The sequence below is a fragment of the Panthera leo genome, chromosome A1, assembly GCF_018350215.1.
Source record: "Panthera leo isolate Ple1 chromosome A1, P.leo_Ple1_pat1.1, whole genome shotgun sequence".
NCBI lineage: Eukaryota > Metazoa > Chordata > Mammalia > Carnivora > Felidae > Panthera > Panthera leo.
Genome location: NC_056679.1, coordinates 18,946,663 through 18,962,268, shown reverse-complemented (window position 1 = coordinate 18,962,268; position 15,606 = coordinate 18,946,663). Strand labels below are relative to the sequence as shown.

The 15,606-nt window shown below is 38.0% G+C and overlaps 1 protein-coding gene across 9 annotated transcripts in view; it reads left to right on the top strand.

Annotated features, from left to right (window-relative positions):
- LOC122200466 (phosphatidylinositol 3,4,5-trisphosphate 3-phosphatase TPTE2-like) overlaps window positions 1-15,606 on the top strand; it is a 165,449-nt gene that overhangs the window by 57,954 nt on the left and 91,889 nt on the right. For all 9 annotated transcript variants that reach the window (XR_006193979.1, XM_042906550.1, XM_042906476.1 and 6 more), the window contains one exon: window positions 706-774. Coding sequence is in view for 8 of the 9 variants with exons in the window: in XM_042906550.1 (XP_042762484.1) it covers window positions 706-774 (69 nt within the window). In the remaining variant the exon portion in view is untranslated. The remainder of the gene's footprint in view (window positions 1-705; window positions 775-15,606) is intronic.

The window sequence follows — 15,606 nt, the reverse complement described above, 5'->3', positions numbered from 1 at the left end:
TGAAGAGTAGAAGGTGGTGGGAGGAACTCAGATTCCAAATAACTAATTGACATATTTTTAAGAGTTCAATTAGTTTATATATTCTATAGCAAATGTATCAATTTCAACCAAAAAAAGTAAGTCTATGAACTCACTTAGCTCTATGTACATTTTTAATCCTTCACACTGACTTGAATAAAGTGGCATCGGAAGTATTTGACTACTTTGATATATTTTACCTCTCAGCGATGGTGCATTAAAGACTACTGATGTCATTTATTTGGATCAGTGATATATATATATACATATACATACATACATATATATATATATATATATAGAGAGAGAGAGAGAGAGAGAGAGCGAGCGAGCACGCACACCCAAGAAAGACAGACAAAGAGGATGAAAGAGTCAGAAGACAGAAAGGAGACCAAGTGGGGGGTGGGGGAGGGAAGGGGAAGGAGAGGGGTAGAGGGTAGGGATGAGGGAGAGACAGGATGGGGGAGGGGAAGAGAAAACTAGAGAGATTTGGAAGTATCCATGAGAATACAGTTTTTTGGACAATAAGTCTAAAATTCTTCCTAAAAATTTAGACCATCTAGTGAGCTAAGTCATGTTTACTATATCCTTTAGATTCAAGGAATTCTTGTTCAAATACATTTTCACATCGCTCGTCCATGTAGCAAATTTCTAATGACATGTTTTTGCATTTGTTGGTGGTTAAAGTATAAGGGAACGACTCTCCAGGTTCCATGATGATGCTGATGAAGACATTGGCTTTCTCAATTCATATGAGTAAGTCAGTTTGAAATTTGGAGGAGGGGGGTCATCAGTGGATCTCTTATCTTTGCAAAGGTAGAGCTTGTGTTGAGGCAAAAGAGAAGAACCATGGAAAGGTATCAAAATGTTTGAGAGGGAGAGTACACAATGACTCAACTTCAATTTGCAGATAAGTACCATGCTTGAAAGAATTATTTTCACACATTCACAAATAAATGTTCATCTAGTTAAAAAATGTGAAAATATTCTGAATAGACGCTAATTTTATTATAAAGTTTCTTCTTAACAGAGGATTGCAGAATTCTACTTATTCCTTAGTTGTGTTCCTTTCTCATTTTTTTTTTCTGGATATATTCTGGTTCCCAGTTTTGTTAATTTTGTCTATGAGCAAATGGGACCCAGAACACAAGTGAACACACTTTTCTGATTAAAGGCCTCTTCGTGCTCACTGGAATTTTGTTAATTTTGACTTGTTTCTGAGTAATCTCCCTGAAAGTAATTACTTCCTGTTGCACTTGACCTGAAGGCATTTTTACTATGTACCCATGGCAAGGTAACAATACGTTCTTAGAATCACATGTGTTGGAACTGCAGAAATATTCATGAGATTTTTCTTCTGCTTTCCTCTTGGCCACTTATTTGACCATTTAGCAGCTTGTGCCAATATGTTGGAGAGTGAGTAGTGCTGAAGAGGAAATTAACTGGTCACTGCTGGAATTTGTTTGCTATCTAGACAAAGATTACATGGAAAATAAGGGGGAAACTAATGAATCCAAATAGTACTCCAGACTACCCATGAATTCATTTCCATTTTCTATGACTTTTTATCATGGGCCATTACTGAAGAGTAAACTGTGCTATTTAATTAAATTTTAGGTCTGATATTAGCTATACATTTTCTGCAATAAGACTGCCCAGGTCTGAGGCAAAGTTTTTTAAGTTTTTAATTCCACTGTAGTTAACATATGGTGTTATATTAGTTTCAGGTGTACAATACAATGATCCATCAATTCCATACATTTCTCTATGCTCAGTATGACAAATGCACCCCTAATCCCCATCACCTATTTAATTCATCCTCCTACCCTCTGGTAACCCACCTCCCCTCAGTTAAAAGTCTGTTTGCAGCCACTATGGAAAACAGTTTGGAAGTTTCTCAAAAAGTTAAAAATAGAATTACCCTGTGATCCAGCAATTGCGCTACTGGGTATTTACCCAAAGAATACAAAAACACTAATTCACATGGATACATGCACCCTTGTGTTTATAGCAGTGTTATTTACAATAGCCAAATTATGGAAGTAACCAAAGTGTCTATTGATTGATGAATAGATAAGGAAGATGTGGAAGATACACACAAACACACACACACACACACACACACCTACATAATATGAATATTATTCATATTATTATTATTCATATTATTCAGCCATAAAAAAGAATGAAATCTTCCCATTTGAATGACATGGATGGAGCTAGAATATAATGCTAAGCAATGTAAGTCAGTTAGAGAAAGACAAATACCATACAATTTCACTCCTTTGTGGAACTTAAGAAACAAAACACGCAAAGGGGAAAAAAAGAGAGGGGCAAATTTTGAATAGACTGAGCAAGGCAAGCATTTCCTTCTTACCTCCTCCAAACAAAATAAAGTGGGGTTTTGTTTGTTTTGTTTTTTAAATTGCAAACACTTATTGCATAGATACTGGTATTTGTATTAATCCCTGTGAGATACACTGGTGTTTTCAACCAGGGAGGTGGTATTAGATCTGGAGTAGGAGCTGAAATTAATGCTCGGCTTTGGCATCTAAGATTCACCTGGCACTTGGCAACTCACTAAATCTCTTTAAACTTTAGATCATCCATCTGTAAACTGGTACATTTCTATTTACAGTACCTATCTACTGGGTGTTACATAATTAAAAACTAATAATAAAAGTAAATAATAGGTGTAAAAGTGTTTTTAAAACTAAAGCACCATAAATAAGTTGTATGCTAAAAGCCAAAAATAACACAACAAAAGTTCTATTAGGAAAATCAGAAAATACAGACAAGCAATAAATCTACCCATAAATAGTAATTTTTAATTTTTGAAACCTGTTATTTTAGGTTCTTTATACATGTTTTGTTTATGGATAAGGTATGCTTACATTCGTTTTTTATTAAGTTTTTTAATTTCAATGTACTTAACATACAGTGTTATATTTCGGGTGTACAATATAGTGATTGAACAGTTCTATATATTACTCAGTGCTCATCATGATAAGTGTATTCTTAATCCCCTTCACCTAGGTCATTCATTTTCCCACCAACCTGTCCTCTGGTAATCCAGTTAAGAGTCTGTTTTTTGGTTTGTCTCTTTGTTCCCCTTTGTTTGTTTCTTAAATTCCACATAGGAGTGAAATCATATGGTATTTGTCTTTCTGTGACTTACTTCACTTAGCATTATACTCTCTAGCTCCATCCATGTCATTGCAAAAGGGAAGATTTCATTTCTTTTTATGGCTGAATAATATTCTGTTGTATGTATATACACATCTTCTTTATCCATTCATCTATCAGTGGACCCTTGGGCTGCTTCCATATCTTGGCTATTGTAAATAATGCTGCAGTAAACATAGGGGTGCACATATCTTTTCAAATTGGTGTTCCATATTCTTTGGGCTAATACCCCATAGTGCGATTACCGGATCACAGTGTAGTTCTTTTTTTTTAATATTTTGAGGAAACTCCATACTGTTTTCCAGAGTGGTTGTACAGTTTGCATTCCCATCAATAGTGCACAAGCATTCCTTTTTCTCCACATCCTCACCAACACTTGTTGTTTGTGTTATTGATTCCAGCCATTCTGACAGTGGGGAGGTATTATCTCATTGATTTTCATCTCCCTGATGCCTTGGGATGTTGAGCATGTTTTCAAGTGTCTGTTGGCCATCTGTATGTTGTCTTTTGAGAAATGTCTGTTCATATCTCCTGCCCATTTTAAATTGGATTACTTGTTTTTTTTAGTGTTGAGTTGTAGAAGTTCTTTGCATATTTTGGATACTAACCCTTTATCAGCTATGTCACTTGCAAACATCTTCTCCCATTCCATAGGTTGCCTTTTAGTTTTGTTGATTGTTTCCTTTGCTATGCAGAGCTTTTTATTTTCATGTAGTCCCAATAGTTTATTTTTGCCATGCTTATATGTGTTTAAAAATACATTTGTTCCTTAGTGATGTATTATGAATATATTTCCAGGTTAATAAAATACACATATACATTTGATTATATATTTTTAACATTTCAAAATTTTTACTGAGGTTCTGCCAATAGCTGAGTTGATTTACTTTAACATTTTTAACAGCTGTGTAATAAATTTGTCATGGCATAGATGTGCCATAATTTATTTAAATAGATATTGCTGGACATCGTTTACAACTTTTACTGTTGCAAAAAGTGACAAATATTTGAGACCAAATCTCTGTGTGTTATCATTTCCTTATGATAAGTTCTTAGAAGTGGAATTCTGTGTCAAAAGAAATGCTTATGAGGCTATTGATATTGATAAGCTCTCCTACACCAAGATACAGAGGTATGCATTTCCTCCCTACCCACACTAATCATCTTTGATCTTATCAATATTAGTAAATATGTTTGTTCTAATGTACATCTCTTCGACATACTTTTTTCATAGAGTTGAATTTCTTTATTGGCAAAATACCTTTGCCCATTTAAAATTGTGTTTTGTATCTCTGTTGTTGGATTGAAAACTTAAATATATCGATCTTTATTATATCCTATATAGGGCAAGTAATTTTTCCCAGTTTCTCTAGCTTTTCGCTATACAGAAACTTATAATTTTCATGCAATAGAATATATCTATACTTTATGATTCATGCCTTTAGGGTCATACTTAGAAAGTATCTACTCAAGATTTTCATATATACACCAAAATTTCTACTATATTTTGAAATTATTTTCTACATTTAAATGAAACATCTTCCCAGAATTTATTTTGCATTAAGGTATAAAGTGTAGGAATCTATTTTTCTCCCACGTGACTACTAGTTTTCCCACGTCAAAATTGCATCACCCTCCATTTTCTTTGCCCCATTTTAATTATCTTTACTGTGCTTATCACCCTATAACTTACGATGATACTTGCTTATTTACTGTATTTATGGTCTATCTTCACAACAAGAATGCAAGCACAATAAAGGAATAAAATTTTTTCTATTTTAATTGCTATCTGTATAGTGTCTAAAGCAGTTCCATGGCACATAGTAGGCATTCAATGAGTTTGGTTGAATCAATTAACCCTTTATTGAAAAAATTTATCTTTTTCAATGATTTTTAAATCCCTTTCTATTATATTATGAATCTTTGCATACTTGTTGCTTCCAGAATCTATTTTATTCCATGATTTTACTAGCTTGTTGAAAACATTACAGTTTTCACACATTAAAGTATAATTTACAGCACACTAAGACATTTTTTTAACTTAAGATACAACTTATATGTGATGAATTTCATGCATTTTGTGGCAATTCTGTGAGTTTTGACTAATACATTCATGTAACCACCACCATAATCATGATAAGAATGATTCTAACATGCCCTTAAAATTTCTCAAGTCCCTTTGTGTTCAGCTCCTCCTACAACCCAGCCTGTGGCAATCACTGCTCTGTTTTCTGTCCTTATAGTGTTACCTTTTCCAGAATGTTATTTAATGGATTTGAGCAGAATTGTAGCCTCTTACATGTAGCATAATGTATTGGAGATTTAACCATATTAATACATGTGTCAGTAGTCTGTTTCTTTTTGTTCCTGACTTGTATTTCACTCTTTGAACATAACCATATTTTCTTATCCATTCCGTCATTAATGGTCATTTGTATTATTTCCAGTTTGGGCCTGTTACGAATAATGTGGTAGGAACATTTGTGAGCAAAGCTTTGTGTAGACATAAGTTTCATTTATCTTTGGTTAATACTGAGGAATAGAATTGCCGAATCTTGGGGCACCTGGGTGGATCAGTCAAGTATCCACAGCCACCAGTGGCCCTTCTCTTCCTTGCATGGCCAGTGTTTTTGAGGAGATCGAGGCCTGCCACCAGGGCACCCTTCATTATAAGGGAGGTGCCCCAGAGCCCCTGACTTTGAACACTGAACAGCATTTTTTCTGCATATTCTGCTTGATAGGAATATGGAGGGAGGATGGGATCTCTACATTCTCAAGACAGTGATTAACAGGCAGTTGGGTTATGCTTGCATGAACTAGCTATCCAGCATGTACCATATACTCCATCCCCGCACACCCTGAATGGCCTGTACATTCTTTACACGCTCCTCTTCCATGATGTTCCTGGGGCCAGGTATGCTGAGGTGCACTGCAATCAAATCCCACAGCAACAGTATAAGCCACAACATCCAAATAATAGAGCACAAATAGCTAAGAAACTACAAAAAACATTTTTCCAGGAAGAAGGCAAGTGCTTTATTTAAACAAGCACTAACAAGACCAGTGTCCAGGGAATCAATGGCTTTAATATCTGTGTTTAAACTAGCCATGGCTTGAGAAATGTGGAATAGTCAGGTATATACGTGCTGCAATCTGCCTTGATGATGACATATGTCAGAAACCATCCTACTTTGCAGAACTACTTTTCTCATTTGGAAACCCTCCCCGGTAAGGAGGATGATTACCTTATGCGTGGAATTAAAGGTGGCAACCATGCATTTGGCTAAGGTCTGTACCCACCATTTTATTTCAGTTGTGGCCACAGAGGGAAGAGAGTGGACAGGGGATGGAACCATCAAGATGATCTGTTGGTTCTATATCGGGCCCTGACCACCTCCCAGTTGGTAGGCTTCTCCTGTAACTGGGTGAGTATACAGCCTGGCAGGTAGGGCCACCCCTAGGTGCAGCACCTAGTGTAGTTATAGGTTAAGTAGGGACAGCCATGAGTACCACATGCCCAGAGCCATCCCCACAGAGAGAGGAAGGCACCCACAGGAACGGATGCATGTTGTTTCCACAGCCAAGTATCAGCAGTGATGAGTACAGTGTTAATTGCATTGTTGTGTGCATGTCCATCCTACGTTATGACCTATAGCATTTGTGGTCCTGTTGCGCCTCACTATGCACCATGGGGCCACTCCCATAATTTGCACCTGGGTTGCAGTTAATCATCCCAAGCCATCCCAATGGCATATTCCATTGGCAGAGTCTTATTTGTTCCCATATCAATTGGAAAATTTTGTCCTTTGTGTCTTCCTGGGTGGGAAGCCTGAACACTTAGCGAATATGGGTCAGTCCGGGTAGGGGCCCTAAAGGGGTTACACCAAGGGTAGAAGCCTTCCCAAATGCTGAGGTTGGCGGCTTGGATTCCCCAGAGGAGGCCCACGGTCGCTGATAGGGGGAGTTCACTATACACCCAACAGTTGGTCTTATTCTGTAGAAAAGCTATAGTCAGGGCCCTCTCAGTAAACAGGTTTCTTGTGCAGAATCTAAGGGCAAAAAGTAAGCTGTTGAGTAGGCACCAGAAAAGGAAAGTCTCAGTTGTCTAATAGAATGCAGGAAGTGGTGGTGTTCTGAGATAACCCCACCCTTGGCTGCAGTTTAGCTCCAGGTTTGCAGTACCAAATTGTTTGTTCCCCTTCTGCTACAAGGTGGGTCAAATCTGAAAAGGTTATGGGGGTAAAACAATGCTCCATAAGGCAATTATGATAGTGTCCCTTTTTTATGAGAGGCCTAGGGATGTTTTCATTGTTTTCAGTGGAGTGGGGTGAAGAAATGGGGTGGTGGTTAGGACCTGTTCTATCCCTATCCCTATGGGGCCAAAAACCCAAAACACTGTGGACTTGTTTGCCATTTCCAGGGACAGGCAATTACGTGTTCCCCTGTAAATAGATCTTGTGGCAAGGGCAGTAAAAGGTTCCCTTGTGTTCCTACCTGCAGCAAAGAACATCTTTCCTGCATGCTGTCTACTTATATTCTAAGGGTGACATCAGGCCCTTGCGTGAGTATAGGCACTGGGTCGACTGGAAGGTACATGTTTGTTTAATGTCCATATAGCTGTTGACAGGTGATGTGTCCAAAAGGCCAGTGAATGGGTTTCTAGTTAGTTGTTTCAACAGGCCACTCCTGCATTCTATCAACCCAGCTGGGGTGGGATTGTATGGTAGATGGAAATGCCAATGGACGTCTTGAGCTTTTGCCCGCACTTGCACTTCATGTCCTCTGAAGTGGGAGCCTTGATTGCTGTCAGGGTCAGTGGGCACCCTGTATGCAGCACACGGCTGTTCCAGGCCACAGATGGTGGCCCTCTGTGTGGTACATTTACTGGGGTTGGCTTGCAGGTGTCCTGAATAAGTGTCACACATGTCAAAATATAACAGCAGCCATCAGAGAGAGGCAGGGGACCAATATAGTCAATCTTCCATCTCTGAGTGGGGTGCCCCCCTCCCCACTATCTGTCTGGTGTCTCTCAGTAAAGGTCATAGTCAATCCTGGGCACAGGTTGGGCCTTCTTGGCAGATGGTTGCAATGTCTTTGTCATGCAGCGGCAAGCCCCAGCTCTTAGCAATGGCCCACAACGTCTGTTGTCCTCGATTTCTCATGTTGTGTAGCCAGGTGTCAGTGTCTTCCATTGGAATGTCTTCTAGGAGGTGGATGCAGCCCAATTCATCAGCCTGTCGGTTACCAGGTGGGGTGTGTGCATCTACATGGTAAACAGTAATGTTTACCTCATGTGCATTGGAGTTCTACATGTTGTTTCCCAAAGTGGTCACCCTGCCACCATCTAGTCCTGTGCCTCCCATTGGAGAAGCCAATGGCTGGTCCCTTGTAGATTTCCCAGCTATCTATTCATAGAACAGTGGAATCAGGCTCATGGCACAATGCCATCTATGCTGTTTGCAATTCAGCCCACTGCCGTGGGCTACTGTGTCCAGTGCCAGAATCTTTCCAGATACTTTCAGTTGAGGGTTGGATGGCAATAGCTGTCAAGGTGCAGGGATCACCTCTTGTTGACTCTTCAGTGTACAGGCATGCTCAGGGATCGGTCCACCTCCTTTCTGCATAAAGAGTGGCAGCTGCGGTGGCTTTGCTGCCTCAGCTAGCTAATGGCTGTCCTTCAGAGGTGACATGAGTCACAAGGCCAAGAATGGAGTACAGATCTACAATAAGAGGGATGTTTATGAAGGTACTATGTTGTTGCAAGAAGACATGCCTTTTGGCTGCAGTCTGGATTTTTGGGCAATGCCTGACTTGGACTCTTGAAATGTATCCTTTAGCCATCCTGCTCTAGGGTACTGAATGCGAATGGTCACTGGGATTCTTTTAGTCATGTCTTCTGCTTGCTGTAAGGCCTGGTAAGTAGCACACAGGTGTTCTAAAATGCAATACCACATTGCAGCTTCTTTCTGTAACTGTGACCGGAAACTTAACAGTATGCATTTGTGCCCTTGCCATCGCTACAAGTTCCATCTAAACCCCTTCTGGGTGACCGGCTGCATCCATTCAAATGGTTGTCCCTATACACAAACACCTAAGGCTTGGACCTGTTTAACAGCCACCTTGGCTTGAATGCTTCTCTTTCCTTTGAGGACCAGTCCCACTGGGATTCCGTTTTTACCAATCTGTGAAGGGGCTGAAGCACTTGAGCCAAGTGAGGGATAAATGGACACGAATACCCTAAGAAACCTAGGGAAGTTTGCAAATGCTTTGAGGTGGTGGGACATGGATATTTTACCAATAACTGCTGCAGGAACAAGTTTTTTTTTTTTTAATTCCAGTATAATTAACATACAGTGTCATATTAGTTTCAGGTGTACAATATAGTGATTCAACAATTCTATACATTCCTCAGCTCTCGTTATGATAAATGTACTTTTTGATCCCCTTCACCTATTTGACCCATCCTCCACCTACCTCTCATCTATAACCATCAGTTTGTTCTCTATATTTAAGTGTCTGATTTTTTTGTCTCTTTATTTCTTTGAAAAAATTTTTTTAGGTTTATTTATTTATTTTGAGAGAGAGAGAGCAAGGGAGGGGCAGAGGAAGAGGGAAAGAGAAAGAATCCCAAGCGGGCTCTGCACTGCCAGTGCAGAGCCCAGTACAGGGCTTGAGCCCACAAACTGTGAGATCATGACCTGAGCCAAAACCAAAAGTCAGACGCTTAACCGATTCAGCCACTCAGGGACCCCTTGTCTCTGTTTGTTTGTTTTGCTTCTTAAATTTTTTTTTTTAACGTTTATTTATTTTTGGGACAGAGAGAGACAGAGCATGAACGGGGGAGGGGCAGAGAGAGAGGGAGACACAGAATCGGAAGCAGGCTCCAGGCTCTGAGCCATCAGCCCAGAGCCGGACGCGGGGCTCGAACTCACGGACCGCGAGATCGTGACCTGAGCTGAAGTCCGTCGCTTAACCGACTGAGCCACCCAGGCGCCCCTGTTTTGCCTCTTAAATTCCACATTTGGTATTTGTCTTTCTCTGGCTTATTTTACTTAGCATTATACTCTCTAGATCTGTCCAGGTTGTTGCAAATGGTGAAATTTCATTTTTTATGGCTGAATGATATTCTATTTTGTATATATTCCACCTCTTCTTTAGGCATTCATCTATCAGTGGACACTTGGCTTGCTTTCACAATTTGGCTATTGTGAATAATGTTGCAGTAAACATTCAAATTCATATTTTTGGGGTAAATACTCAGTTGTAGAATTAATGGATCATATGGTAATTCTATTTTTAGCTTTTTGAGGAACATCCATCTGTTTTCCACAGTGGCTGCACCGGATGGTATTGCCACCTACAGTGCTTGAGGGTTCCTTTTTCTCCACAGCCTCACCAACACCTGTTTCCTGTGTGCTTGATTTTAGCAATTCTGACAGGTGTGAGGAGATAGGTCATTGTGGTTTTGATTTGCATTTCCCTAATAATACGTGATGTTGAGCATCTTTTCATGTATCTGTTGGTTATCTGTATGTCTTGTTGGAGAAATGTCTTCTGCCCATTTTTTAATTGGACTATTTGGGGTTTTTTGGTGTTGAGTTGTATAAGTTCTTTATATATTTTGGATACTAACCCTGTTTTTCAGGTATGTAATTTGCAGATATCCTTTCACATTCAGACAGTTGTCTTTTCATTTGGTTGATTGTTTCCTTGACTCTACAAGAGCTCTTAATTTTGGTGTTGTCCAAGTTGTTTAATTTTGCTTTGGTTTTCCTCACGTTAGGTGACATATATAGAAAAATGTTGCTATGGCTGATCTCAAAGAAATTACTGCCTATGTTTTCTTCATTGAACTTTATAATTTGAGGTCTCATATTTAGGCCCTTAATCTGTTGTGAGTTTGTTCATGTGTGTGGTGTAAGAAAGTGGTCCACTTTCACTCCTTTATATGTAGCTGTCCAGTTTTCCTGACACCATTTGTTAAAGAGACAATCTTTTCCCCATTGTATATGCTTGCCTCCTTTGTTGTAGATTAATTTGCCATAAAAGCATGGGTTTATTTCTGGGCTCTCTGTTCTGTTCCATTTGCCTGTCTGTTTTTGTGCCAATACTATACTGCTGTGATTGCTACAACTCTGTAGTGTATCTTGATATCTGGGATTAGGACACTTCCAACTTTGTTGTTGTTTGTCAAGACTGATTAGGCTATTTGATGTCTCTTGCGGTCCCAAACAAATTTTTAGGATTATTTGTTCTAGTTCTGTGAAAAGTGCTTTTGGTGCTCTGATAGGGATTACATTAAATTTGTAGATTGCTTTGGGTAGTATGGCTATTTTAACAGAATTTGTTTTCCCAGTCCATGACCATGGAATGGCTTCCATTTGTTTGCTTTCCTTTTTTCATCGATGTTTGATAGTATGCAGAGTACAGGTCTTCCATTTCCTTGGGTAAGTTTATTCCTAGGTAGTTTACTCTTTTTGGTGCAGTTACAAATGGGATTGTTTTCTTAATTTGTCTTTCTGCTACTTCTTTATTAGTGTATAGAAGTGCAACAGATTTCTGTATATTAATTTGGTATTGTGGGACTTTACTGACTTTATCAGTTATAGTAGTTTTGGTGGAGTCTTTAGGGTTTTTCTATATATAGTTTTAGGTCATCTGTAAGCAGAGACTCTAATATTCTCTTTACCAATTTAAATTCCTTTTGTTTCTTTTTTCTTGTCTAATTGCTGTGGCTAGGACTTTCAGTACCATGTTGAATAAAAATGGCGAGAGTGGACATCCTTGTCTTGTTCTATATCTTAAAGGGAAAGCTCTCAGTTTTCACCACTGATTATGATGTTATTGTGGGTTTGTCATATATGGCCTCTATTTTATTGAGGTATGTTCCCTCTAAAGCTACTTTTATTGAGTTTTTATCATAAATGTATGTTGTATTTTATCAGGTGCCTTTTCTGCATCAACTGAAATAGCCATATATGTTTGATCCTTTCTCTGGTTGATATGTTGTATCACATTGATTTGTGAATATTGGCCCACTCTTGCATCCCTGGAATAAATCCCACTTGATTGTGGTGAAAAAAATTTTAATGCATTGTTGGATTTGATTTGTTACCATTTTGTTGAGGAATTTTGCATCTGTGTTCATCAAGATATTGGCCTCTAATTCTTTTTTTTTTGTAGTGTATTTATCAGGTTTTGGTATCAGGATAATGCTGACCTTATAGAATGAATTTGGAAGCTTTCCTTCCTCTTCTATTTTTAGAATAATTTGAGAAGAATAGGTATTAACTCTTCTTTAAATGTTTAATAGAGGGACGCCTGAGTGGCTCAGTTGGTTGAGCAACCGACTTTGGCTCAGGTCTTGATCTCACAGCTCGTGAGTTCGAGTCCCACGTCAGGCTCTGTGCTGACAGCTTGGAGCCTGGAGCCTGCTTCAGATTCTGTCTCCCTCTCTTTCTGCCCCTAACCAGCTCACATTCTGTCTCTGTCTGTCTCAAAAATAAATAAACATTTAAAAAATTTTTAAAAAAGTGTTTAATAGAATTCCCCTGTAAATCCATCTGGTCCTGGGCTTTTGTTTATCAGGAGTAGTTTCGATTACTGAATCAATTTCATGCTAGTAATTGGTCTGTTCAAATTTTTGATGTCTTCCTGATTCAGTTTTGGGATGTTATGTTTCTAGTAATTATCCAGTTCTTGTAGGTTGTCCAGTTTGCATATAATTTTTTATGATATTCTCTTATAATTGTATTTTTGTGTGTTGGTCATTCTCTTCCCTCCTTCATTTCTGAATTTATTTGCATGCACTCGCCCTTGTGTGTGCTCTCTTGCTCTTGCTTTCCCTCTCTCCCTCTCCCTCCCTCTCTCTCTCTCTCTCTCTCTCTCTCTCTCTCAGTCTGACTAAAGGTTTACCAATTTTGTTGATCTTTTCAAAGAACCAGCTTCTGCTTTCATTTATCTGTTCTACTGTTTTTGTTTTAGTCTCCATTTCACTTATTTCTGCTCTAATCTTTATTATTTCTTTCCTTCTACTGGCTTTGGGCTTTGTCCTTTTTCCAGTTCCTTTAGGTGTAAGGTTAGGTTGTTCATTTGAGATATTTTGTGGTAGTTGAGGTAGGCCTGTATTGTTATAATCTTTCCTCTCAGAACAACTTTTGTTGCATCCAAAATTTATTTCTGGTTTCACACCATTGTGGTTGGAAAAGATGTATGATATGATTTCAATCCTTTTGAATTTGTTGAGATTTGATTTGTGGCCTAACATGTTATCTATTCTGGAGAATGTTCCATGTGCACTCATAAAGAATGTATATTCTGCTGTTTTAGGATGGAGTGTTCTGAATATATGTGTTAGGTCCATTGAGTCCATTGACTGATCCAATGAGTCATTCAAAAACCATAGTTTCCTTGTTAATTTTCTGTCTGGATAATCTGTCCATTGATGTAAATGGGGGTATTAAAGTCCCCTACTATCATGCTATTACTCTCAATTTCTTGCTTTATATGTGTTAATAGTTGCTTTATGGATTTATGTTCTCCCAAGTTGAGTGCATAATTTATATTTGGGTGCATACAGTTATGTTTTCTTGCTGGTTTGTTCCCTTTATCATTATGTCTCTTTGTCTCTTTGTTTAAAGACTTTTTTTATGTAAGTATTGCTATCCCAGCCATTTGCTTCCATTTGTATGGTAAATGTTTTTCCATCCCCTCACTTTCAATCTGTATGTCTTTAGATCTGAAATGAGTCTCTTGTAGGCAGCATATAGATAGATATTTTTATCCATTCAGTCACTCTATGTCTTTTTATTGGAAAGTTTAGTTCATTTACATTTTAAGTAATTATTAATAGGTATATGTACTTATTTGTTTTACAGTTGTTTTTGTAGTTCTTCTCTGTTCCTTCTCTTGCTCTCTCCCTTGTGGTTTGATGTCTCATTTAGTGATATCCTTGGATTCCTTTCTCTTTATTTTTTGCATAATCTATTACAGCTGTTTGATTTGTGATTATTAGGTTCATGTATAACATCTTATGCACATAGCAGTCTATATTAAATTGGTGGTTGCTTAAGTTTGAACACTTTCTAAAAGCACTAAATTTTTACACACCCCGTGTTTTATGTATATGATGTCATACTTTGCATCCTTTTATTTTGTGAATCCCTTGAATGATTTTTATAGATATATTTGATTTTGCTGCTTTTTGCTTTAACCTCCATACTGGCTTTATAAGTAACTAGTCTACTATAGTTATTTACCTGTTTGTATTTACCTGTGAAATTTTTTCCTTTCATAATTTTCTTACTTTTGATAATGGCCTTTTCTCTCCACTGAAAGAATTTCCTTTAACATTTCTTGTAAGACTTGCTTAGTAGTAATGAACTCCTTTCACTTTTGTCTGGGAAACTCTTGCTCTCTCCTATTCTGAATGACAGCCATGCTGGGTAGAATATTTTTGACTGTAGGTTTTTTTCCTTTCAGCACTTTGAATATATTATGCTACTCTCTTCTTCCCTGCAAAGTCTCTGCTGAAAAACCAGCTGATAGTCTTATGGGATTTCCTTTTTATGTAACTGCTTTATTTTCCTTTGCTGCTTTAAAAAATCTTTTTATCACTACCTTTGGCCTTTTTAAATGTTATGTGTCATGGTGTGGAATTCTTTGTATTAATTTTGTTGGGAGCTCTCTGTGCCTCCTGGATCTGGGTGCCTGTTTCTGTCCCCAGATATAAGCAGTTTTCAACTATGATATCCTCAAATAAATTTTCTGCCCCCTTGTCCCTCTCTTCTCCTTTAGGGATTCCTATAATGTGAATGTTACTATGCTTGATGATTTTGCTTGATTCCCTTAACCTATTCACATTTTTATTCTTTTGTGTTGTTGTTGTTAAGCTTGGTTGCTTTCTGTTATTCTATCTTCCAGCTTGCTAATCCATTCTTCTGCCTCTATTCTTTATTCCCTCTAGTGTTTTGTTTTTTTTTTTTTAATTTCAGTTATCGAGTTCTTCACTTCTGATTGGTTCTTTGTTATATTTTATATCTTTTTTACAGTTCTCCCTGAGGTCCTCCAGTCTTTTTTTTTTTTCCAGTAAGTATCTTTGTGACCATTACTTTGACTTTTTTATCAGGCATATTGCTTATCTATGTTTCATTTTAGCTCTTTTGCTGTAGTTTTGTCCTGTCCTTTCATTTATGACATATTCCTCTGTTCCCTTACTTTATCTAACTCACTGTGTTTGTTTCTATGTATCAGGAAAGTCAGTTATGTCTCTTGACCTTGAAAGTAGTGGTGTTATGAATAAGAGGTTCCGTAGTGCCTGTTTACCAAAAATAGGTATCTCCTACGTGGATTGCATGCATTCTACTCTTGTGGTTAAGCCTCATTTCCTTTCAGTCCAGTTGG